The 27,639-nt window shown below is 35.0% G+C and overlaps 1 protein-coding gene across 1 annotated transcript in view; it reads right to left on the bottom strand.

The window, feature by feature from the left end:
- The window catches only part of LOC111054104 (discoidin domain-containing receptor 2), a 150,806-nt gene that overhangs the window by 91,684 nt on the left and 31,483 nt on the right, over positions 1-27,639 (bottom strand). Inside the window, exons 2-3 of the mRNA XM_039431380.1 lie at positions 15,634-15,710; positions 5,868-5,994 (exon numbers count right to left, since the gene is read on the bottom strand). Coding sequence (XP_039287314.1) covers positions 5,868-5,967 — 100 coding nt within the window. The 5' untranslated portion in view covers positions 5,968-5,994; positions 15,634-15,710. The remainder of the gene's footprint in view (positions 1-5,867; positions 5,995-15,633; positions 15,711-27,639) is intronic.

The following is a 27,639-nucleotide window of genomic DNA, read 5'->3' as shown; positions in this document are numbered from 1 at the left end:
AGTTACTTCCATTTTCAAATCCGAAGAGAAACCTGAGGAGCCCTTCATGATTACCAACCAAATTCAAGAATTAATTAAATCCTTCAATTAACGGATGAACTTCAACTGATGTTTGCAAGTGGTCCATAATAGTATGAATCTCAAGAAAGTTATGATACTAAGGGATGAACAACAATACTGTATAAGTTCTGAACAAAAATCCAGTGACCGCAAATTTGAATAATTTTATCATGGAAGAAGATTTGTTCAACATTTAGAAATGATTCAGTTCTTACTTATTCTGAAATACAACCTCCCAGACCATGCCTAAGAAAGACGTAACCTTAGAAAGAAAAGGAACTGGGAAAGAATAGAATATGGGAATAAGAGTATTCATATATATAGAATAAGAGTACGTCTGATTCTTTGCTGGCATCTGATTTTCTGTCTGCTCAGTACATGAAAATTCCAAAGAACAGCCAGATGCAAAAGTAAGAGAGGGAAATAGTCAATCACAGTTCAATAAACGCGAACAAATGTTGCTGGGTGGATTCCACAAGTCCTCGTCCTCACGAAGAGCATCGATTTCCAATCCGCTTGGTTGGGTGTGGGAGGGGGGCTTCATTACAGCTCACCCCGTCGTTTTGGCGAGGAAAGTATTCGGAGACGGGAATACAGCGCTCCCCTCCTATCCAGCGATCGACCAAATACATAAAAATATTCTCCAACGATCTTCTCACCCTAAAAATATCCTTCAAGACTTGTAGTGTGTATAATGTTAAGAAGTCTGGAATATTCATTATTTGAAAGATTTTCTAATGATGAATAACACTTGATGAAGATACACTTTGTAATATTCCTATAGCTAAGGTAACACTCGTAGGATAGGGTAGAAAATATTCGTATGCTCGATGTATCGAACTTGATATAAGATCATGACAATGGAAGTTATCAATTTCTATTTCAAATTATTCTTTTTATCACACTATAAAGTTGAATTGGTGAATTAATAATGAGATTACTGAATGAGATAGAATCAATCTCTATGAAAATTTACATTGATAATTGGTAAATAAAATTCTCTTATGCTGAGAGTTGTACTTGATAATATGAGATTGCGAAAATGAAAATATTGTTGATTTCTAATCAACGCAGTACAGTAATTGCTTAATCGAAATCAGTAGGATTCTTATTATATTTTCCAAGTAGTTAATTCTAACCAATTCTTATTCAGGCTGTGGATCAAGCAAGGAATAATTTTCAATAATATTGATGTTACATTCCAATTGAAATTCATTGATTTCACACACACACATACAAGTTCCAAGATACGTACAAAGATAAAAGTGAATATGGATCACAGATAAGTGATAAAGAATCATCAATAATAATTATACACTCTATTGAGTTATAAGGAAGTCAAAAACTAAATGATTCGGATAAGGTGGAAAAAATGTATTATTCTGTCCAAATACGTGTTTTTGACTTGTCTAGAGATTTAGTACGTTACAAACGTGCTAGTTGTAACTAAAACTCAATTGATAATCCGTAGATACTCAAAGTCTACGGATCACTGGATTTTGGATTATTTATACGATTGCCAATATCAGTAGAAAATATCAAATCAGATTCTAAAATAATAAGTATGGATTTGATTAGAATAGTGAGTGAGTGTCACAGGATGACACTACGAAATCAGAAAACAATGTGATGATATTGGTGATTCGAATAATTTCAAAACCAAACATAGTTGAATCATGAATGACTAATCCATTGCGGTTTTAATTAATATGTAAACTAACAACCAAACTGGAATTTTGGAAGCGTATGTTTCATGAGTGAAATGAATGTAAATTAATTCTCATATCGACTGCCAAACTATTTGTTATTCAGTGATGGCTTACTCTCACACTCAGTCACGATTCATGATGAATTTCTTCACAATACAATACTGTTCATCTCTATCAGTCCATTGATTGAAATTTCCATAGCATACTCTATTCAAATTAACATACACAGGAGGTAAACAAATGAGTATAATCTATGATGAATTTACGTTCGCTGTTCTGGCTTTGAATACGGAAGGATGACCATGAATATAGCCGTTGGTTGTTAGTTGTGTTTTATGGATTCTCATTCTGGAGTTCAGTGTAACCTCAATAAGTGCACCATAATTGCATCATGGGCATGCTACTCATTGATAAGCATTGACAAAGGACTGCTAATTTTGTTACTACTTGCGAAATTCCAAGAATTCAACTTAATAATCCACTAATAAGTAACCTATTCCTGGAAGCTTATACATCACATTATTCGATCAAAGCTGTTTGAGTTTGAGTTGTGTTTATACAGCTTGGAAGCTACTGAATCATAACTTAGTTTGATGGAATTAATATCATCATCATTCAAGTCAATCCTGACTCACTCTTGCACAAAATTTCCTTTCTAAACATTCTACAAGGAAGCTACAGGTTATAAATTAATACGTGAGATATAAATCCAAGCACATTATCCACATGCAGGGAAAAATAAATATTTCCGAGATTTGATGTGAGCAAATAAGCATGGCAAATCTCCTCTTTTTAAATTAAAGTTACCAATGATGACATGGAATCATATTAGCAAAAACAATTCTATAATGTTCCATATGATGAATTAAAAGATCCTTTAGGTCTAGAAAATACACAAATATGGTCGACAGGTCATCAAATGAGTCTCTTTTTGGCCAATTCATTCGATCTGACACCGGATTAATCCATTGTTGTTATTTTTTCACAGGTAGTGTCAGATTAATACATTGGAACAAGTAGGAGAAAACAATATAATGACCGAGGTTATAGTACACTAATAAGAATGATACTATTGTGAAATGATATGTAACTTTGTCAACTGTTCATTCAAAAAACATAGAAAGTCTTCTTGATCCTATTCCAGGAAACACTCTATTTCAACCCAGGCAATATTGAATACATTGCTCTGTTCCGGGAGTGAAGGTGTAATGGAAGGTGGCGCGGAAATACCCTATCAGAAATGACTCAAATATTCATTCAGCCATCAGAAACAGTAGCAGTTGGCAGAGCAGAGAGCAGAAGTGCCATGAAGCGGCGGCGACAAACATCAAGTCGATGATGTGGCTCATTAACAATTCTAACGCCCAGTTTCGTTTCTTTCTGGAAATGGCGACCAAGAAAACTGTGTTTACCTGCCAGGGGAGAAGAGAGAAGAACTGGGGAGGAAATTTGCAGATGTGTTCGGGGACTGGAGCATGAGAATTGGCTCGAGACCGGTGAGTCTTGGATAGATGGGAGGAAGATGATGAGGGGGAGGGGCAAAAGGAGAAGGAGGAGCTCATGGAGAAGGAGCCGGTAAGGGGGAGGAGGAGGAGAAAGGGTAGAAGTAAAGGGAAAGGAGGATGAGGAAGGGTAGAAGGCGAAGGGGAAGGAGGAGGAAAAAGAGAAGAAGGAGGAGAAAGGGAAGAAGGAGAAGAAGGAAAAGGTGATAGAACAGAGGTGATGAGGTGAAGAAGATAGAGAAGGATAAGTGTGGGAGGAAGGATACAGGAAAGGTACTGGTAAAGATAGTTACAGGAGAAGAGAAAGATGGAGAATGACAAAGAAGAGGTGAAGGATAAGAAGGTGTTGAGGAAGGTGTAGGAGAAAGAAATGGCAGAAGAAGACAGAAGCTAGAGAAGATGTTAGTGGAGAAGTAGAGGAGGTGAGATTGTGGTGGTGGAGGAGAAGGAGGAGGAGGAGGAGGAGGAGGAGGAGGAGAAGAAGGTTAGAGGAAGAGGAGCAGTAGAAAAGAAAGGTGTTGAAGAAGAGGTGACAGTGAGAAGGATAGAGATGGGAGTGGATTGTGAAGTTGTGGAAGTTAGGAGAAGAAAGACGAGAAGAAGGAGCAGGGTTAGAAGATTGAGGAGGAGTTGGAGGAGGAAGAGGAGAAGAATGGGGATGAGGAGGAGGAGGAGGAAGGTGAGGAGGAAGAGGAGGAGGAAGAAGAGTATAAGGAAGCGCAGTAGGAGAAAGTGAAAGTGTTGGATAAAGAGAGAGGAGTATTTAGGGGAAAGAAAGTAGAGAGGAGAATATGGGATGAGGAGGATGAATGAGGAGGAGAAACATTGATAGAAGGGGGTGTTGAAGTGTGATGGGGAAGAAAAGTAGTAAGAGGAGGAGTAGGAAGAGGAGTGGAAGGTCCTGTCGTCTGTTTCAGTTTGGACCGAGTTTCCTCTCCCCACCGACCGTCCAAGAGGCAGAGCAGGTCTGTTTGCAATTTACATATTTGAGTAGCGCGACTGGACCGGACTGGCTCACTCTGAATAATGCATCCACCTCCGTCTCCAACTCGGCCTCAGTGCCACAGTAGTCGGTCCGCGGGTGACAATAAAATCCCCGTCCGCTCCAAATAGATTCCATTACCTTGTCATATAAACACCTAGTCAAATGTTAAATTTTTCATGACCTCCTTCGAATTGCCTGCTGGAAAACCTTCCGGATTACATTTTTCTGCTTTCAGCTCGCTTGCACACTACACACACACGAGATACACTGTGCAAATTTGACTTGTGACATATGAGCGCTGTCTCTAGTTGCCGTGCATTTCCCCAAAGAAAAATGTTGGAGGCCCAACGGTTGCGTTACGCAAGGCCCAACGGTTGCGTTACGCAGGATATTGTAGCAAGGAACAGAGTCAATAAATGTATAGGTGACACTCTAACACAATTCCAACAACGCTATTCAATTTGCCCACTTATGGGACTTGATATGTTGCGATGAGATTCTATAGCTAGCAAAAACAGATTAGAGTTCGATATTTATAGAAAAGGATCATCTTCATCACTCTACATTCACTTTTGAAGTGTGGAGAGTGTTGTTTGAACAGTCTAAGATCCATGCTTTTCAAATACTAATTACATGAGAAAATTGAACAAGCATGCTTCATAAGAATCAATTCTTTTTTATTACATAATAAAGTAAATGTTTATTAAATGATCCACTCATGAAAAAATGTATGCCGTAGAATTTATAACAAATAAAGTGACTGTGACTTGCACAATGCTCTTGTTCCAATTCTAGATTCTACTCATCATTTGCAATAGTTTCTATAAAAAATATGGGAATTCCAATATAGGAATTCAAAGTCTACAATTCTCCAACTGGTCTAGTCTTGAATTTCTTGTTCATGAGCTGGCATCAAGCTTCAAATAGCTGAAAACTGGAATGGGCCGAAAATACTTGTTTTTTGGGCCACCGAATATTTGGCACAAGAAAATTTTGCATGAAAAAACTGGTTCTAGACTTCTCTCATGTATCCAAACAATATATTTATAATCAGTACCACAACATAAATTGAACCAAGAACCAATGGATATCAGGAATACAATGTATAGTGACAAGACTACTTACTACTTGTATATCCCTTCTCAATCTTCAATGAAAACGAATCACAAGAAGTTTGTGAATAAATTGGTTGAATCTCAACATAGATCGTGGTGGAATGTGTTCAAAGGCTATCAAATACCCTCCTATTATGACGACTTCTTGGACACAGGACCTCTGGAAGGACCGAAGAATACTGTACAAGTAGGATGTAGGGTACTTCGAACTTTATAAATTGGATACGGTTTCCTTGAGAACACAATGCAAATATCTTAATAGAAAGATCAATGTTGATTGTGACTTACCATGTGAGAAGGCATAAGCAAATATTTTGATAGGAAAAATCTTTATAGAAAAATCAATGTTGATTGTGACTTACCATGTGAGAAGGCATAAGCAAATATTTTGATAGGAAAAATCTTTATAGAAAAATCAATGTTGATTGTGACTTACCATGTGAGAAGGCATAAGCAAATATTTTGATAGAAAAAATCAATGTTGATTGTGACTTACCATGTAGGAAGGCATGAGCATAGTTGAGGCGAAGTGAGGCGATATGGTGGAGAAGGAGGAGGAGGAAGACGGTCGAGGCGGTTGAGGTGAGGTGTGCCATCACGGGCTCCCCCGCAAAGCATCACTCCTGAAACAATTCAATTTTCATTCAAGAATTTGTATTTCTAATACAAAAGTATCAATGTCTCAATCCACAGTGTGTATTGAGTATTCTGTGTACAGGAAAATGTTTGGTGGAACGTGAATTAACCCCATTCACTCATTTTTTTATAAAGGGCTGCAGATGTGCTCAGCAAGATAAGCCTAACTTGTGGGACGGATATTGGAGTTGGGATTGTGACCAATCTGAAAGATTCGAAAGAGAATTAGTTAGATTTTTCTCCTCACAATCATCAATAATAGACGTGCATAAATCAATGAGATAGTTAAAATACAAAATAGATCAGTGATGAGACACTGTCACTAACTAATCTGTAGGTTAAGCTATCTGCGGACTAAAGTCAATGTTCACTGTTACTAACACACTGAAACTAACTGTCTCTTTAAGGAATTGATGAGAATAGAGAAGATTGTGTGAAAGTTCGATTTGGGAGGAACAGCAGAGAAAGAGGAAGTGATTGATTGAGTACTTTATTTATGTAGATTACAATATATATACTGGCTTAAACACTTATATACAATAGCTTACAATACAGCAAAATTATAGATGAATTCACAAAATATAAATTAAAAAAATAATTATTGAGCTGTATATGATATGAAGAAAAGCAATTTGAATAACTATAGATAAAATATATAATATTGTTATGCATCAACATAAATCGGCGGAGCTTTGGACATATCAATGTCCATTCTTCGGAAATAATATTCGAAGTATCCTTCCCACTAACTCTCTACCAGAACGTTGATTTCATTAATTAAACTGAGGATTTATTTAAAAAATGAAAATATTGTAAAAGTTTTAATTAATACGAAGATTTAAGAGAAAAAAAAACAGAAAATTAATGAAGTAAAATAATTATATGAGTAAGTAAGGTCAAATCATTAATTATTAAAATGGAGTAGGCTGAAAGTAGATCAGGGTAATCAACTTTCAATAGTATACAGCAGTATGCAGTGGATAACTAAAATAACATCAGTTTATTTAATAATTATATATATATATATATATATACAATATATTCTATTACAGGTTTATAGGTTTGTATTTGTGGGATAGGTGGGGAATGGTGGTATTTGTGGATGAGAGGAAATTGAAGTGGCAGAGTTCAGAAGAGGAATAGATAAGAAATGGAAAGAGGAAAGGGGAAGAGGAAAATATGCAAAGAAATAGGTGAAAGGGCGTGAAATGATTGGGGACGGGAAGAGAATAAGAAGTAGACAGATTAATAGTTGAAGTAGGATGAAAGTTTGTATTGATGATATGAGTAGAAATGGGGAAGAAAAGTAAAAGAAAAAAAGACAAAACATCAGTGAAGCATATTAAAATGATCAGAGCTAGAAGAAGATGTATTATTGAATGCATAGAATATGAGAAGATAGATTGATATGAAGAGGTTTGATACAATACTTTTCAAAGGTAATAAATAGTATAGTAAAACTTACAGATATAAGTAAATGGAAAAATGAACTCAGAAAAAAGAAGTTGAGGGAAGTGCAAAGGTGGAAAAGTGAAGAGAGATGATGATAATGTTGTGAAATCCAGTAGAGCAAGTGGATGAAGAGAGGAGGACAGGAATCATACACACTCTCACACATGGACATACCACAGATACCAAAACACGTGGGTGTCAGTGTCAACATAAACAGTAGCTGGGCTTTCCCCCCTCCACCACAACACACCCCGGGCATTTGCAACCTCGTTGAGCCCGCTTGTCTAATTTAGCGTCACATCCTAATCTTCTTACTGCAATGGACCTTTGTGGAGTCTCTCAAGGATGATACACTTTCATGGTGGATATATTCACATCAACTATAATCTGAATGGGTTGGCGAATGAGTCATTTCTATTTGGAATCACACTATGCAAATTTGTATAATGTTTTTGTAAATATTGTAGGTCAATTTTTACTTTCCTTGCCCTATTACCATAGGTAAGGAAAGTATTGCTTTCTGAAAAAAATTAAGGTACCCCAATTTCTAAATTTCTATACGTTTCAAGGTCCCCTAAGTCCAAAAAAGTGGTTTTTGGGTATTGGTCTATGTGTGTGTGTGGTGTGTGTGTGTGTGTGTGTGTGTGTGTGTGTGTGTGTGTGTGTGTGTGTGTGTGTGTGTGTGTATGTGCGTCTGTGTACACGATATCTCATCTCCCAATTAACGGAATGTATTGAAATTTGGAACTTAAGGTCCTTACGATATAAGTATCCGACACGAACAATTTCGATCTGATGCAATTCAAAATGGCGGCTAAAATAGCGAAAATGTTGTCAAAAACAGGGTTTTTCGTGATTTTCTCGGAAACGGCTCCAACGATTTTGATCAAATTCATACCTAGAATAATCATCGATAAGCTCTATCAACTGCCACAAGTCTAATATCTGTAAAAATTTCAGGAGCTCCGCCCCATCAATGCAAAGTTCGATTTTAGATTCCCAATTATCAGGCTTTAGATACAATTCAAACAGAAAAAAGTGGAGTAGATCAAGCATGAAAATCTCTACAATTAATGTTCAGACATATTTTCACCTAAAATTGAAAATAAGCTTTAAATTCGAGAAAATGTGAATATTCAATTGCAAATTATTGTTGATTCTATTAAATCATTCACTATAAAGAGATAGCAGACCTCATGTATGTCTCCAGCGTTATTGCCTGTCACCAGCTGGCTCAAATCTTTGAATAGTAGACTTGAGATGCGCGGGAACACTAGCGTCAGGTGATCAATTTTCATTACGGCAAGGAAAGTTGTGTGAGTGCGCCACACTAGATTTTTTTGTTTTATTTTGAAATAGTCCGTTAATAAGGCACTGACAGAAGTGAAAAAAACTTAGAATGATAACAAATAATTCATGAAGCTTAAAAAATTCAAATTTATGCTAATCTAAGCTTAGAAATATTCAATCTCAAATAATAATCAGAAATAAATAATCAGAAATAAAAACTTTTTTTTTTTTTTTTTTTTTAAGATTACGTCCAAAAGACTCCAGTCATGGAGTATAAGACAAGTCATGTTATTACATAATAATTCTAACACTAAGTAGTTCAACCTAGTTTAGGTTTGAAAGGAATTCTTGTACACTATAAAAAGCTCTATCAACTAAATATTTTTTAATTTGTTTTTTGAAAATCTTCAGATCATCATTACTTTTCAAGATTTGAGGTAGCTTGTTATAAAATTTCCTACCAATATAATCTGGTTTTTGTTCAAATAACCTACTATTGTGACCCATTATATGATAATCTGCTCTGTTTCGCGTATTATACTCATGAACATCTGAATTCTGGATCACACCACTCGTTTTCACATGCATTACAACTTCATATACATACAAAGATGGCACAGTTAATAGACCAAGCTTTTTAAATAAAGGCCTACAAGAGTCTAACCTATTCACTTTCTCTATACATCTGAGTGCCTTCTTTTGAATCTTAAACACCCTGTCCATATTTTGTTGAGATGAATTACCCCATACTGAAATAGCATACCTAATATGAGATAGTATAAGTCCATGGTAAGCAGTTAACAGTAGTTTTTTATCATTCAGCCTAGCAAGCTGCCGCAGGACAAATACCCCAGATGATATCTTATTACATATCCTCTCAATGTAAGGATGCCATGTTAATTTCCTGTCCAATAAAATTCCCAAGAATGCTACTTTCTCTTCTTGGTCTAATTCATTTTCCTCTACAAACACATTTATTTCTCTATCCTCTACTGAATTATATTTACTTTTGAATTGTAGGAATTGACATTTCTTACTATTTATTGTTAATTGCCTTTGCTTCAAGAATTGGACAATTGACTGTACTCCAGTAAAAGCATTTATTTCTAGGCTATCTAATAAATAATTGTTAAAGATAAGCGATGTGTCATCAGCAAACAACAGAGCTCTGTGATCTTTTAACTCTTTTGGTAATTGGTTCACATACAACAGAAACAGTAAGGGACCCAGAATTGAGCCTTGAGGTACTCCAGCCTGGACCTCCAGTTTTTGAGATTTAATTTTTACTATTTCATTCCCATCCACCTTGGTAAGCTCAACACACTGGTTTCTACCTATGAGATATGATTCAAACCATTTTAGTTCTATACCATTCACACCTACAGTTTTTAGTATTTCCAATAATATTCTATGGTTCACACAATCAAAAGCTTTGGATAAATCAAGAAATATTGCGGCTGCCTTCTCACCTGAATCTATTATATCTATTAGTCTTTTAACAAGGGATACTATTGCAGTCTTAGTAGATTTCCCTTTCTGGAACCCATGCTGTTCATCACATATGAAATTAATTTCTTCCAGGTGCATCAATAGCCTATTTAAAACTACTCTTTCAAAAATTTTACTTATTACATTTAGAATACTAATGGGTCTATAATTTTCAACTCTTTCAGAATCACCGCTCTTGAAAATTGGCAAAATTTTTCCTTGTTTCAGATCATCAGGGAAAATACCCTGCTCTAGTGAAGTATTAAGGAGTTGCAATAAAGGGTCCAGTAATTCATTTTCACATTCTTTTAAAATTTTGCTTGAGACCCCATCCAATCCTACTGTTTTTTTGTTATTCAAATTTTTTATTATCCTTGACAACTCATCTCTTGATAATGGATGAAATTTAAATACCTTTTCAATTGGCTCAGCATTTAATGTAGTTGTATTATAAGTATTAGTGTTCAGTGACTTTTGTAGATTATATGCAACCTGTTGATAATACCTATTGAAAAAGTTACAAATGTCTATACTATCATCCATATAATTTCCATGTTCATCGATTATCCTATGGACATTAGTAACTGTATCTTTTTGAGCTGCTCTCCTATTTCTATTAATTACCTCCCAAACAGCAGAGTTAAAATTGGTACTAGTTGTTAATATTTCAGCTGTTTTCTTACACTTAGCTTTCCTCACTTCTTTTGCATAGTTTTTCTTTAGACATTTGTATTTGACTTCACTCGGAACATCCCTCACTAATTTAAATTCCTCATAAGCTTCCCTAACAATATTTCTTGAGTAAGAATATCTTCAGTTATCCATTCATCTACTTTGTTTAATTTACTTTTTACTTTGACTTTTTTTATTGGACAGCATACACTAATGTGAAATCTTAGAGTATCAATGAATTGCTTATATTTGTAATTTAGGTTACAACTGTTATAAACACCACTCCAATTTTCTTGAAGCAGTTCCTGCTTCAAACAATTTATATTTCCTAGCTCATATTGCTGAATTTCTTTCACAAAAGTTTTTTTTCTGCTTGGATTCTGGCCCTGCAACTTAACATCTAAAATTTGATAGTTATGATCTGACAGATCTGAGCTACCTAACCTGACATTACAACCTTCTATATTTGTGAGGATATTATCAATAATTGTCTGTGAAGTTCGAGTTACTCTTGTATATTCGTGGACCTTAATTTCTAAATTATTCATATTAATAATATCTCTAATATCCTCTGTCATTTTATCCTGCCTGGCAAAATCGGTATTGAAATCCCGTCCACCTTCGTGATAATAGCGAATAGTAAAGAACAGTATGTATTATTTATGGTTCCTATTTTTCCGTGATTATGATATGATATGAAATCAAGCAGTCAAGAGAAGATTAAACAAATGTGCAGTTCAATAGTTTCAAATTGTTGTCATCAAAATTCACTGGAAATTATAGAGAGTTGCTTGAAGATTGATATCGTCAATATAGTGGCTCAGAATACAGACAAGGCATCAGACTAGATTCCAGATCACCTGCATTGACACTGCACACGAGTTGCGCGAAGTTCATTACAATCCAACCCACCAATTATACCCAGCGACTACAATCTTCTCCTCTCGGTTCGGGTTTCTTGGCAACTATTATCGACGCTACAGTCGATCTGCGGGTTAAGATCTCGGTTATCGCGTTTCCGCCCTCACCACCCCGAGAAGACAATAAGTCAGTAGATAGCGCGCGCGGCTGGAAACGCGACGACAAAGTTACGCTTCATTATTCAAGGCCCGTGCACACTATACAACTATCAAAGGCGTCTCGAGTGAGCGCGTTCATTATTTCGGGTCGCCGAACCAATTCTATAGCATCGTGTGTACGCGCGCTCTAAACCGAATAAAGTTACCTAATAACGGATAACAGGCGCGGTTTGGTTAGGTTAGGTTTACCGCAGTCAACCGCCTGTGCAGGGTTTGTGTTTGACCGCCAACGATTCAATTGTTTGTTCCTGTGTGCTTTAAACGGCTGCAAATTCGGCCACTATCTCTATTGACCAATGTGGTCAGCATTGTCGGTGGATAATATTCTGACTTAATGTACGGAAGGTCTACTATAATTAAGTTATAAATGATCAACTTTGTAAACATTTCAACTATAAGTGTTGTTTGTCAATTGAGAATGAATAGCTCATCAATTTGTGGTAAATTTTCTCATTAAGAAATCCTAATTTTTTCATTTGGTAGTGGATATTGAGGTGGATCTTAGGATATTACTGCACTCTCAAACGATCAGTAAATGAGTCATTGCTAAGAAGGTAATGGATAGCCTATTACTCTATTCTCAAACGATCAATCCTGAAAGTGTTGATTCTTGATAGTAGTAAGACATCACCGAATTGATAACAAGAAGCTCCTGTATTGAGCTTGAGAGACTACTCACAGATAGACTGTTATAATACAGATGTAGACAGTTGGAAACCACCATGAATGAATAGGATATACCCAACTTGAGAGGTGAACTCTAATTACATGTCGGCATAATCCCCAACTCAGCCTCTCACTTACCTCACGTTGCTAAGCAACTTAGTATATCTGAGTTCTTGACGCCACTCTCTTCCCTAATTTCTCTTAACGAATTCTATTTAATGATGCCAAACAGCGGTACGAATTTCATGCCCAAGGAACTGAAAATTAATATTTTTCGGCTGAGAAACTTCCAGAGGTGGGTAGCAATCTGATACACGATAAATACCAACTCAGACTCATTATTTTGCCGGCTCTGGTTAAAACCCTCACAGTGTTATCCTTCCAATAATGAAGGTTGAATAAACATAACCTCTGGTGGGGGTTCTATGGTGTGATTCACTGTAAACTGCCAGAATTCCTTATGAATAACCTGATTGCATAACATTCAGACGATGCTGTCAGATAAAATTGAACCTCACTATAGAGTCATTTGCCTGATGACTGAGATTTCACTTGGTTACACATTTATCTCCATAGCAACTTCTGGCTTGAACTCTTCTTAAACTTTAATATCGATCATTCTTACATTTCGAACTCAATTCCTACAAGGGTTGATGTGGCAACAAATAAGGAACCTTCTGTTAAGATGGAACAGGGTTCTGTTACCTAAAATTTATTGTATTATTTAATCCTCAAATCATATAACAAATATGTAAGTGCGACTTCAATAAGGGACTGCTAGAAGTAGATATAAGGTAAATTTTGATAAGGGGTTCCACACTAATAGAAGTAATACAATGCTTTTCACAAGAGGAATGTAGTCAGACTGTTGCATATTTCTAGATCTAGTTACAAGAAAACCCACTATATAAATTGAATGTGACCAGCTGCGTAGTCTGCGATCCAGGGTAATATGAAAACAAAACTTGCTGGAGCTCATATATGTAGCTGGAGTTTAAAACCTATTGTGAGAATCAAATTGAGTGGATTTTGCAAAAAAAGTAATAGGTTACGCATTTATTGTGTTTTAGCTAACGTGCTTGAATAAACTGATTCGAATAAAAGCAATTTTCCATGATACGATATTGCAGATTTTTCTCTAACCCCTGCTTTTTCAATAACAGCAGTGTTTTTTACTATATAAGTTCGTGATCCAATTTTTATTGGTTGAAAAAAGTTAGATTAAAAATCAGATAGGATGTGATACAAATGCGTTTTGTACTCTGTTTTCAGCTTTGATAAATCCAATGATTCACAGAAAATGAAAACTCGAACTAGTAGAATAGCTTGATAAGTAAATCAGTTCATGATTACACAAATGAAAAATATGTGTCAATTTTATCGGTAAAAGCAATGAACTTATTAGCAATGAACTACATATGATTATATTGATTATTTATTTCCATCAACTGCAGTATATCAATCACGCACAATTCTATCCCAAATAAGCTCTTATTCCAAATAGCAATAATATCCAATAATTAGTTCACATTGGATAATAGTAAATCAATGTGATAGAGGTAGATTTACCAGCTTACAATCCAAAATAACCTACAATTGAAGCAGTGTCCTGATCCACCTCTATTGACTCTCTCTTTATATCACCTGTAATGTTTCAGTAAATTCAATGTGGATTTATAAACAATCATTCAGATATTGAGCTCGACTGGAGATTAACATTAATTTCCTCGCTACTTCTGCCTCTCTTTCCTCGTTACTTTAGCCTCTTTCTCATCGGTACTTTTGCCTCTCATGTTTCAATGAATGTAAAACTATAGACTATTGACTAGCTTGTGAATTCTACACGATATTTAGAACCAATTAAATTCATACACCAGTCCTATGACCCAGCACAAACGATATTAGCCAATCGCCAGTTCCAGTATTTCTCAATTTAAAAAAAAGGAAAGTCCCCTCTCCCGCCAATTACAAAATGTAATTCCTGAGGACTGTAGTGAGCCCGCACTTTTTTGATCATGATGGCCAGTTTGCCTTATCGATTGCAGCCCCCCCCCACCTAATAACTCTTCAGTTGGTGAAGGGGTCACCAATCCCCTCCCTCCCACCATCAGTGGTAGTGAAGAATGAAAATGAGAGGGTGGTTGAGAAGAAGGAGGAGGAGGACTTTGCGTACAGACTGCCTAACCAGAATATCTCCTACTCAAAAAAGGCAGTAACTTGCTTTTACTGGCTGCCCCGCTACCACCCCCTCCGCTTAGAAACTCTCAACCAGTCTACGCAAAATTCATCTCCTCAGGCATTGAACGCTGTTTCACCTGCCATAGAGCACTAAACCACCCGAACGGACCAACCTCCACACTCCACATGCAAAATGTATGCAACTCAATTCCCGGCAACCTCAGGCTGGCAAAATAAATTCGAAAATAACCTTCTACGTCCAACGTTTTTCTCAACTCCAGTCAATTAAGCGGTTTATCTTCTCTTTTTCCAGTCAAACGAACAAGCATAAGTGATTTTCTTGCTACGAGGTGCCTTTTTTCCAGTTGTATAGCGTGTGGAAAATATGGCCAACAATCCAAGCTTAGTTTAGATCTACTCAAAGTCAGGTACGTATAATAAATGTCTGCCTGGGATTTTTTTGTAATAGCGTTTGGGTAGGTCAATAACATACTTGTTAATTCATTATTTACACTACTTCATGCTTATATCGAGCTCTATATCGTTTCATTTTTGAAGATTTCAAAACTATTCTCACAATATTATTGTACTACTTGATTAGATAGAATGATCAAATGATTTTTTCGATAACCAATGGAAAGAGAGTATCAGCATTAGCAAGTGTCAGCAAGGTTCATAAATCAGTATTAATACACCAACTGACTCAATTAACTCGAAAAATCCATAAGTTTTTCTGATGAAATATTTAGAATTTAGAACTGGGAAGTTAGTTGTTGAGCGGATGAAAGTTGTTTTTCTCACCTCATCAATTCCCATATCCATGATTTGGTTGAATGGAACTGGCTTGAGAATCCCAGTCTGATAGTTCCTGCTTCCACCTGTTGAAACAATACATCCATTACATTCACATTATAGAAATTTATTCATGTGTTGATTTTTCAAATTGATCATATTATATGCAAACAGAGTTATATATAGATGGAAAATGAACAAACAATTAAAAAAATTTACTAATTCTCCAAGAATGTGCAATTAACCCCAAACTAGAAAATTAAATTACTCTCACTGTCTACAAGTGGACTTCAGTTGCCAAAATGAAATATTGATAGAATAGATAGAATGATCAAATGATTTTTGTCGGGTGGTTTGGAAAAAATAGAGAAATGATTTGAACTTCTGTACTAATGAACTATTGTATTATCATGGCAAATAGAGCATTTGAATTGGAAAAATTGAAGATTTAGTACAAAAAAAATAAATCCATAGAATCAATGTATGACCCCAATGACAGTGCAAGATTCTTGAAAGTAACTTGGTAATGGTTATTGAATAACTCCTATTGTTGAACTTCAAATAGCAATGCATTTTCCTCGAAGTCGGGTTGTTCTGCCTGTTCTTTATTAGTATCTCTGTATATATAGTGTGTAATCAAGACAATGTACAAAGAAACTGCTCATTTTTACATTTGATTTAAAAAGTAAAAATTCACCGAGTTCTATTGTCAGCGATTTATATTACATTGAAGGCACTGTTCAAGGGAACTGCTCATTTGCCAAGGAACTTGTCGAGCTCTTGAGGTAGTCTGGTGTTATGATTGAGGGCGGATTATAGAGAGCAGCAACTGAGAAGGGTATGCACGGTACACTGTACGTTGATTATGAAGATGACATTGGCGCTTGTCTGAGCCAACATTGGCCGGGCTCGGACGAGCGTGCACAGAACAGATAAGGCAAAACGTGCTTTCGGCGCTGATGGCGAATGCTGACAAAACCCTGATTGATTAGTACATGACCCGGGCTGCTAATTAGGCCAGTCAACGCTGGCGCTGCTACCACTACCACCATCACAGACCCACACACGCACGCCAACACACATGCAGCGGTTATGATTAGGATGCTCACTTCGTGAAGGATGGGACAAACAGTAGGGAAGGTGTTGGGATAAGGGACTGCAATGGGGAGAGCTTGTGTATACTATGATCTTTCTTCTTATCGTCTTCCTCATTAGAAAATACATTGTTGGAAAATATACTTATGATAATCAATTATCAATTAGAAATTGGAATTTTCTGAAAATTCTATTCGTCAATATGAATGAAAAAAGTAACGTTCAATAATGTGGTCACTGTAATTATTATTGATGAATGTAATTATATTGTTCTTTCAACAATTATTTGAAAATTGAGAATTTAGAAAAACAAATGTATATTCTCATTGTATACAATTTTCATTTGAATGTTCCAATTACTCAATGATTCAAAATTTGGTGCCATAATACAAGAAATTAGGAAATATCCAATAATCAAATAAATTTCACTCTATCCACATTGAAATTGCTGGACAATATAAGTGAACTTTTAGAAGCTGATACCATTCAAATCTATAAGAATTTAATATGGATGGTTGGATTGAATCATTGGAATACATGAAAATTATTTCGAAATGTGAAGGATATATATAGTTCACTTGCCAGAACAAGAAATTACTTCAATGAACAAATCATTAAATAAGTTGTGGTAAACAATTTACCTGTAGCAGACGATTCTATCTAATCGACTTTTGAATATCATATTATCTATAAGCTTTTCTCCATGAAATTTTAAATCAACGGAATGTATTAATAGAATACCAGTTATGATATCTCTTTTACTAGTAAAATTCATAAAATCTAACCATAACTGGCTTCAAGCTCTTCTAATTCTGACACACCACCCTTACAAGCGTGTACTCACCCACTACCCTCGAGCTCACATCACCAGCCCCCTTTCCAGACAACAACCATTTTTCATTGACAAACACCACTAGACAAACTCGGACAAATTTGCTTGTCTCATCCAGTTTGTCTGGAGTTCTGAGACGACACTTGTTCTAATGAATGCCTTCTGTTGATCTGCTTCTGTCACTTTCCAACACGCTGTCAGATTTTTTCTTCTCCGTAATCACTCAGTTGACATTTCCGAACAGAAATAGCTTTCATTGGAACTGGAAGACACACCAGCTGTAAATTATGCAGAGGGAGTGTTGGTACTGTTCCTAACAGAGTTTGTCATAAAAGTCGACCAGTGCGTTTGAACTCCCATGTAGGCTCACATGAATAATTCATGGTGATAGATATTAGATAAAAACAGGTACATGATTTAGATAAAGATGATAATCATTCACTAGAATAATCGTACAAGATGCACAATATAGGTTGATGTACTATCCGATCGATCGGATTCTGATATCCCGGAGTATTTTTAAAACGTGATCCGTAGTTTGGTGGATATGCTTACATAGTAACCTAGAGGTCCCCAGTTCAAAGTCAGATACTAACAGAAGTTTCGAGCCAGGTCACACCCGTGTTATCGGATGGGCAAGTTGACTGTCGGTCCTAGCTGAAGTATGGACAGTCGTAAGGCCCAATGAAGGCTCAAATTAGATATTCAGGCCAGATGGGACCTTCCCGCAAGGGACTCTCCAGCTCAACCAAAAACAGCCTTAACAATTAATTCTCATTTTTAAAACGATATTTGTCTGTCTCAAGAATGTTTCTGAATTTTGTCAAATATATTATAACTGCCAAGACACATTATTTTGACAATTTTCAAACAAAAAGCTCAAAATCAGTTCTATTTTTTGCTGTTACTTTCAACTCTCCATATAGAAGTTAAATTACAATTAAAACTGTGTACAATTATATTTGTTTAGTTCAAGATGATAACAATTAATGATTCACTTGGACTATCAGATCACACAATCTTGTACTGGCACATATCTCATCTCAGTGTAAGACCCAAATTCCGAAGGACAAAGCTTTGTGGCTGATATTAATTCTGCTCCATTTAGAATTATTAGTCCAGTGAACATGTAATAGCGCGGTCACTATGCACACCTACAACTACCCGGTTGCCCTACTTACGATAAGCTTTCACGTTGAGTTAAGCCCTTTGTCAGCCTCTCTCTGAATAGCCATTGTGCTTAAGCTCAACTCAATGTATCAAATTGCCTCGTCAGTAATCGATTACGGATAAGCGAGTTAGGATCAATGATTACAGAGACTAAGTTAGGCTCTTTCAAGATTAACTTACGACCAAGAGGCAGTAGCCGCTTGACTACGGAAGCCAGACCGCCGTAGCTCTCAATTTGTTCCCTTTACTGACAAAGGTGAATGTCATCAAGGCATTAAATTCAATATCCTCAAGGATAAAGGGTGCGACGTGCAACTTCCATCCCAAATTTTAATCGAGTTTGAGTGATTGTATTAATTCTATCCTTCTCGCTACAGAGAATGAAGGATAGTAACTTTTGTCGGATAAGTTATTAGAAGCCCTTATCTGGGCTAGATGTTTGAGTAGGCTATAATAACTCCCTGCAATGTTTTTTCACCTCTCATTAAAATTTTCTGAGAAGAAAACTATTGTTCAAATTGTTCGTCGATATTCGGAAATGAATTTATTGTTATGATTGAATATAATTTTGTGGCGGAAATGTCGTTGCTCGTTGGATTTGAATCCTTCAGTTCTCTCAAGTGAATTGCAAATTTGTGAACGAATATTGATACTCTTCTGATACTAAATTGATACTCTACTGAGTATCAAACTCAGAAGAGTACTTACTGAATGTGCTATATCTTCTAACATATCTATTATGGAAAATTACTCGTACCCTTTTTTATATATAATTTTATATAAATACAACTCAATCCGATTATGACATTTTCAAGGACTCTTGAAACTAATTGTGTTTACATGAAAGAAATGAAAGGGTAGGAATAATTTTCCATTATGATTAAACATTCAAGAAGCCATATTAAAATACTGTACTTTATTTTCAAGATAAGATTGATAATTTTCTATTTATTATATGAATGCATTATAATTTTATATTAGATATATAAGTTATTTCTGGTGAATAAATATTATTCAACTAATTCAATCTCATATACTTATATTTGGAGTCTGCAGTATTATAATATCGTAGGAACAAATATCTGCTATTCTAACAATAATAAACTTATTTGGTTTAAAAGATGAGGATTCGATCTTCAAAATTTAATCTGAATTGAGATCCTAGATGAACCGCATCAACTATTATTCAAACCTATAAGAGATGAACAGATAATTCTAGTTTAATCTTTACATTTAGAACATACTTGAAACTCATCCTCTCATAGAAAAGTAGAAACAAACGAGAAACATATTATGAATGAATAGAAGATTTTGTTAAAGTGCTTGAAAATTTTATGAGATGGATTGAGTTGAGTGCACGTGCATTCAGAAATAAGAAGAATAGAGAAATATATATCGTTAATACTGGGAAAATATTTCTCAGAAGAACTGGAGAGGAAGAAGGATGTCCAATAGATAGAAAATGATGAGAAATGAGAGTAGAGAACAGAACATTCACAAAGTGAAGTGATCCGGACAGATGCTGGAATGGAAGATGTATTTTATGATTTTCAGTGGCATGGTTAGGCGTTATATCACATTCCTATGGGAAATCTCTCTATGTATTACGTTGTTTATGACGGTTCTGCCCTGGCTGTACGAAAGCTACCACTTTCAGTTGTGTGGGTGAGTTTTACCCAATGGGGTTGGAGAAAAATCGAACACAGAGCAAGATTTTCAAGAGGTTATGATCCCAAAATCTGTTCTCATTCTCCTTGAGGTGGCATGGCAATAACACCATATCCGCCCCATCATCTTCTAAAATCCTTCCTGCATCCCTTGGGAGAACTGACCACTGTAAGAAGACAACAAAAGCAAATGGAAAATGAGAATAACCGGAATCTTCTTGTATCTTTTCTGGCAAGTGTTTCTTCGTATAGAACTTCTAAATATACAGCTTTAGTGACTTATGAATTTTCATATACATTTTCATCAATATTTTAAAGTTTTTACTGTATAATAGATTTTTTTATCATAAATAATTCAGAATTTTAGGAGCAGTGGTTGATCTATGAGTTATTTCAATTACTTCGAGATAACTTCATCATACACAATACAATTATTTCTCAATAATTATTATTATTATAGTAATCCTTCCTTCCCCCATAAAAGTGTCATCTGATGAAAAACATTGAGAGTGGAAAATAGAATGAAGTCTGGTTCAAAATAAAAATACTATAGCACTATGGTTTACCAAAAAAATATATTACAGAGTAAATTCAGCTTCAAAGAGAACATTCCGTCAATGGAAAGGCCAAGACCAGATGCGTTACAGCGTTTGTTTCGTCCTTTTTCCAAATAAAAACCCAAGCAGCTTCCGTTGTGCACTTTGGATTACACCAAAAAGAGTGCCAAGTAGTTGCGTTGATGTGAGCTCGCGCGCACACTAGAAAAAGTCGAGTTTATTCAAGAGTGGTGCGCTTTTTTGGCACTCACACGCACACACACACACAACGCACAAGACGCTTTTGAGTGCGCGGAATGCTTGATTTCACAAAGGGGCAAACAGCGGAAATGAAGTTGTACGTCCTATAGTAGGATTCACGTTAAATCGTCAGCATTCACTATAAATAACGTGAATGTTCCCCATTCAACCAATGCTGCTGGTTCAAAGTGAACCTCACTATAACGCCGACTGACGCTGTGAAACGCGATACTTTTCACACAGCTGCAGAGCGACTCTGTCGTGAATTTACAACAAGAACGCTCTAACGCCCCTACTGTGCCAACGCGAAACGCGACTAAACATATTTCCAGATTTGCACACCATACCGCAATACTGAATTTATATATTTCCAACTGCATTCTACTAATACTCATAACTCGATATAATGTTCTACAAATAATATTCCAACCAATCCTTATCTAACGTTGCTGAACTCATACCTGAACGTGAATAAATTATGGAAAAACATTGAATATCCTTAAATTAACTAACAAGGTCTGAGAGGGATGTATCTACTCCACGTAAGCTTGTATTTTGAATCCTGTATTCCGTATCACTTATACAGTACTGTACCTCATATCTTCTATCCTAATTCCTGTATCAATCACTATTTTGAATAAAAAAATCATAATATCTGGGGCCTGTTTCATAAAACCCTTGTAATACAGGGCCTGTATTACAGGACTTATAAATTAAAATTTAGAATCCTGTAAAATTATGTTTCATAAAAATAATTCTACACTTGTAAAATCACCTGTAATACTGTATTACGCTTGTATTACAGTTCCTTTATTTTGAATTAATGTTTTCATTGGCCAGCGAGCCTAATATAATATTTGAACAAATAAGTGCTAAAAATAAGTGCTACAAATAAGTACTAGATGTTTTGGTGAAAAATCCACATTATCAAATTTCTGACGATGCACAGATTGCATTCATGCTGGTAAATAAATTTGTTAATGATAAATAGTTGAGAAATTATAATAACTACTTAACTTACATAACTTATTATAAAAGTTAAGTGAGTAGTAATGTTTCAAAAAAGTTAATTATAAAATGTTAATAATTAAATTAACGACATTAATTAAATTTGTTTAATAAAAAGCATAAAACATTATGGACGTACATTTTCTGAATATTCCCAATAACGCTTTATTGAGGGAAGCTTAATCTAAACCGTTCATAATATTGATAAGTTTCCTGCATCATATTGTAAGAAATTCTGTCCTTGAAAATTCTTGGCCTACGAATAATAACATAGTCATCTTTACCAGAACTAGAAATACTACCTTCATCCATTTCAACACGTGGCCTTTTCAATGAAATGTCGCTTTTCAAGATTCTACCTACACTTGTAAAAGTTTTAGGATGGTCTAAACAATGATAAAATATTCAACATCTTACAGGCCCAGTAATACAGGAAGTTTCTTTTTATGAAACACAACTATGATAAGTTCCTGTATTATTTACTTTGTAAAGCATCGAATTTGGGTAGATAAAAATCCCTAACCGAAATAGTAATAGGTCTGACAATAAAGTAACTGGCTAATATCGCCAAATAGATAATAACTAAGATTAGATAGCATCAGCTTGTTCTGGCTAAACGGTACAAAAACCTAAAAAGGATTTGAAGGAATTTGTTGCTAATAAATATATTATTATATAAAATATTTTGAAGATTGAGGTTAGGTATATGTATTCAGGGATCGGTGACCTAGAGATCGATCAAATCGAGCAACGTAGAATCTGACCAAAACCCCTTGGCAGAGCTCTATTGCAATCAAACAGTATGCAATGTGAAAAAACACATGATCACGTGGCTAATTATTAGGTAGCATGAAATAAATATTAGTGTATAGAATATTAGCTAGCATGTAGAGAGCATAACCAAAAAACCAAATAAAAATAATTAAGTGTATTCAGGAAATAGGAGGTACCAGGCGCTTTTAAAACGGTAGTTAATAGGCGGCAACTGTAGGCCAATTCAAAAATATTTCTATATATTTATATAAATGTACTGGATTTGTGTTAAAACATAGTATAGTCTATGTTATCGATATGGCTCGAAGGCAAAGAAATTATTAAACGCACAACCTGAGTAATAATTTGATATTTTTTGTACGATCTATTTGAACCTAAATGGCGGAGGACTAAGATATTCAAATTTTATGTTAATTTGAAAGTCGGAAATAAGATTTGTAAAATTGAGAAAGGAGAATCCAGCACTCGCCAGCCAAATGCCACCATGAGAGGACCCCAAATATTTTAGAGCGTAGTACCTTGCTAATAAATTTGTAAAAGTTAAAGTTAAATCAAATTATTAAATTTCTTAAAGGACTTCGTGATGCTATTGTAAAGCAGAAGTCATTTTCAATTTCAAATAAATTTATAACCCCTTGGAAGAGACGATTCCGGCTACCATATTCCAGGACCACATGGAGTTGGATCGACATCGGCGGCTTACAAGAAGATTTTCGACACGTGAGTGATAAATATTGAATTAGTGATGGGCGCCCTAGTGCTTCGAATCTATCTAATAATTAAAGCTAGCTCGTCGAAAGGGTTTTTTATTATAAACTAAGAATTTAATAAGAGAAATACTTGCGCAAGTAAAATTAGTATTAAAGGTATTTTATTGAAGAAAAAATATAGATCAATACATTTCAGAAAATTCCATTTGGATCAAAGAAGTATAAAATCTAGGCTATTAAAACATATGCATATGATATTTAATTTTTGCAATATAATTTGCGATAGTTTGTTATAGCTCTAATTCACTAGATGAATGGCTCTACCTATTCCGTCAGGTGCCGAATCTTGCACCCTGAGATAAAATATATATTCGATACAAAGAAATCTACTAAGTACTAGAGATTTTAATATATATATATATTTGGATTATTAGTGGCTAATTTATCAAGTTGATCTTAAAGAACCTATTTTTTAATTGAATTGTCCAAGTCAACAAGTATTAACAAGAGCATATCGCAGCTACATGCCAAAGGATGCATATGAATTTTAAGATAAAGGCACATGGTAATGATTCGTGCCATAAATCTAGAATATAAAGTTTAGCCTGTGATATTTTACTGATTTAAATTATTGTTCTATTTTTATATTATATTTTTTATCGCTCTTTATATATTTTTTGCCTCGATCTATTTTCTTTTGCATTATTGTTTAATATATGTATGATATGTTTATGGTGTGCAATTTATTTTTATTCCTCAACACTATAGTATAAGTATCATATTTATATATATTTATTTTTATTGAATTACAAGAGTTATAGGAGAAGCCCATACCTAGGCCTAGAAAGATTTTTATGAGACTGAATCCTATTAAAAAACCACGACCTAATTATATGATTATATCAAATATCTCATGCTTTACCGACTGATGCCAAGCAGGAGGCTAAACGTTATTTAAATATAAAGAATAACGTCAGATGTTAATCTGATGATTAATACAGGAAAATGTCTTGTAAATTGTCTTACAGGGAAAATTGTTTATGAAACACAGACTTCTAAATTTTACCTGGTAACTTTTGTGAATCAGGCCCCAGTATACTACCAAATTATTCCAGAAAAGCTTTAAAATACCTTCCTACTTCTAACTTTCTATTTTATAATTCTATTACAGTCAATTTCACATCTTTATGGATCAAATCAAATCACTTCTATTTTTACAACCTACAATAACAATTTCCCTTCACATTATCATACTTTTAATGATGAGGATGATAATTAGATTTCGAATTTAATGAGGAATAGAACAGTTGAACAAGAGTTACTCGTGAATGGAGCTCCTTGGAAAGTCTACCTAGGCAACCCGCATCACATCATTGTCACCGTAGGAAATCAGTAGTTATGGTCAAATTGACCCTGAAGTTCATTTGCATTTACCCTCACTCGCTAACTCTTCACAAACTCTGTCCTAAATATGTGTCAAGTGTGTATACTAATCCGGCTTAACATAATATTTTGAATTATTATATAGATATATTTTTACCGTAGCCGTTTTACAATCCATTCTATACTACTTCTTGATTGAGTCTTGCTTTCGGCTGTGTTCCGGCGTGAAATTCGAACGTGGATGAAATTCATCATGTATTCTGTAAATAAGGACGACTTTGGTTATTGGTTTTTCTGTCTCCATTTAATAGATGAACTATGAATGATTAATGTCACAAGACTGCAAGAGATGAATGTCTACTGATTTCCTGTAAATAAATCTAAAATTTGAAAATGCTTTTGGATTTGATATCAAATCTATGATATCTCCTATCCATTTAAGCATTCATGTTTCAACTTTGATAGTCACCTAATTCCAACTCAATTTAACTTCTCAAAATACAATTTATGAGGATGTTCCCCTAATTTAATGAATCCAGACATTTCCAGTATATGAAAACCCTGATTTTGATATTATAAAAATTATAATTCCAACATCCGCTTGCTAATAAATAAATCCATTTGAATTGAAAGATCTGGTCCGAATTAATTTGAAGCGGTATCGTTGCATGAAGCCGTGAGAGAGATCAAAACGCTTCGGATCTATTTTGGCACTTACCAATTTTCTTCTTCATTACTCGGAACATTAACATTCTGCATGAATAACTTCGTGGTTTTGATAGTATTAAACACGCTGGCAGAGCATTAAAGGCTCACGAATCTAATTTTTCTGGCAGAGAATCATTTATATAATTCACGGATCACTCATATTTGGTGAGTTAACGATCTCTTATTAAAAAATCATTTTTATCTAATAACTTCCTTTCTTCCGTTGGCTAATCTTAATATTATCCAATCACGATTATTTAGGCAAAACTTTTCATCTTCTCCTATTTGAATGACGAATAACATTTCTCATGTAGCTTCAATAGGAATAAATGAGTAGATGTACATAAATCATTAAAACTAGTATAAATATATGAGACTGTCTCTCCAATCAATCAAATCAATAATTAAATTAAATTTTAAGTGTGACTTGATCAAGCAAATCACTAATGCTAATTTTTACCTTTATACCGCCAATCCAGAATTTCTTTCTATAGAATAATAAACTACAGTTCCAACTTGTCTTTGATAAGGTTTACCTTCAATTCCACCAATACCTTTTAGCATTTCATACCTATTCTGGTTAGTATATACAGATTGAAGATTCTGTATCTATTCGATTGTTAATATTCAAATCTTTATCACTCATTCAATTATTAATAGAATGATATTGAAACAAGCTTGAAGTCTCGAGGACGGTTCTACTTCAACGAGATTATGTCTTGTCTCATTCTACCACGATAGTAAAACTATGAAGAAGTACAGTGGCTGGAGAATACTGAGGTGGATGCTTTACATTTCCAAAGGAATATTCATTCTTGTTAGAGTACATCTCAATTTTCTTGACATTTTAAATCTCCTTGTTCTGAGAGATAAGATTTATGTTTCCTTGATGAACAAATCACAGCTCTTGTCTCGTTTGCATGGAGTCGTCGACGTGAGTAATTGGAACGAATAATTCCCCCGAGATTGAAATGAATGGCAAAGTGAATTAAACGAAATTGTACAGAAAGTCGAGAATTTGCGGCTGCCAGAAAATGTGGCGTGAGTGTAGTAAGAAGGGTGTGGGGATGGAGGGAAAGGGTGGTTCTGATTCTACTCTGGAATTTTTCTTCGCTAGTCGGAAAAAACTTTTTATAATAGCTGAGAAAGATTGTGGAGAAGTGCCGGGTAAGTCGATCAAACAATTTTCCTGATTAAACGAGTTGAGCATTCCTGAGAGGCCTACTGCTCTACTGCTTTCCGGCTGACTAGGCTGGAATTACTGTGAGAAGTGGTGTAGTGTATTAAGTTGAGCTACCTGCCTCTGTGAGCAGGAAATACAAGAAATATTTCCGCATAAATCTTTATTGAAGAAGTGTAGCACCAAATATAAAACATTCGGAATTCTTGAGAAACGCATCAATTGGTTCAGTAGTTACCCTTTCAAAATGTGTATATCAGAATAAGTTTGTAAAGAGGTGGCACTGGTATTTCAAATTCCAGTAGATTTACGAAGTTGTGAAGCTTCCGGTGGATTGATAATCTAATCACTAATTCCAACATAGGAAAATTTCGTATACTGAATATTGATTTTCATGAAGATCCATTAGGCCTACTGATCTGATCACTGACATTACAGATGGACCACATATTATTGTTTCAGCTAGAAACTTTACAATTTTCATAAAAAATATCGTTTCTCAAATAGTTTTTCCAATCTTGTATGGTATGATAAGTATATTAGCAAAAAGGATTTCTATTCTCTTTTGACGAGGCCTGAAATGTACTGTACAAATGTATTTATTGGTCAATAAAACAAATTTATTTATTTATTTATTTATTTATTATATCATGAAAATTTGGCTACAGTAACAAGAATTGGTGTTATCAGA

Source organism: Nilaparvata lugens, chromosome 6, assembly GCF_014356525.2.
Source record: "Nilaparvata lugens isolate BPH chromosome 6, ASM1435652v1, whole genome shotgun sequence".
In the NCBI taxonomy this organism is placed as follows: domain Eukaryota; kingdom Metazoa; phylum Arthropoda; class Insecta; order Hemiptera; family Delphacidae; genus Nilaparvata; species Nilaparvata lugens.
This window is presented reverse-complemented; position numbering and strand designations above follow the sequence as displayed.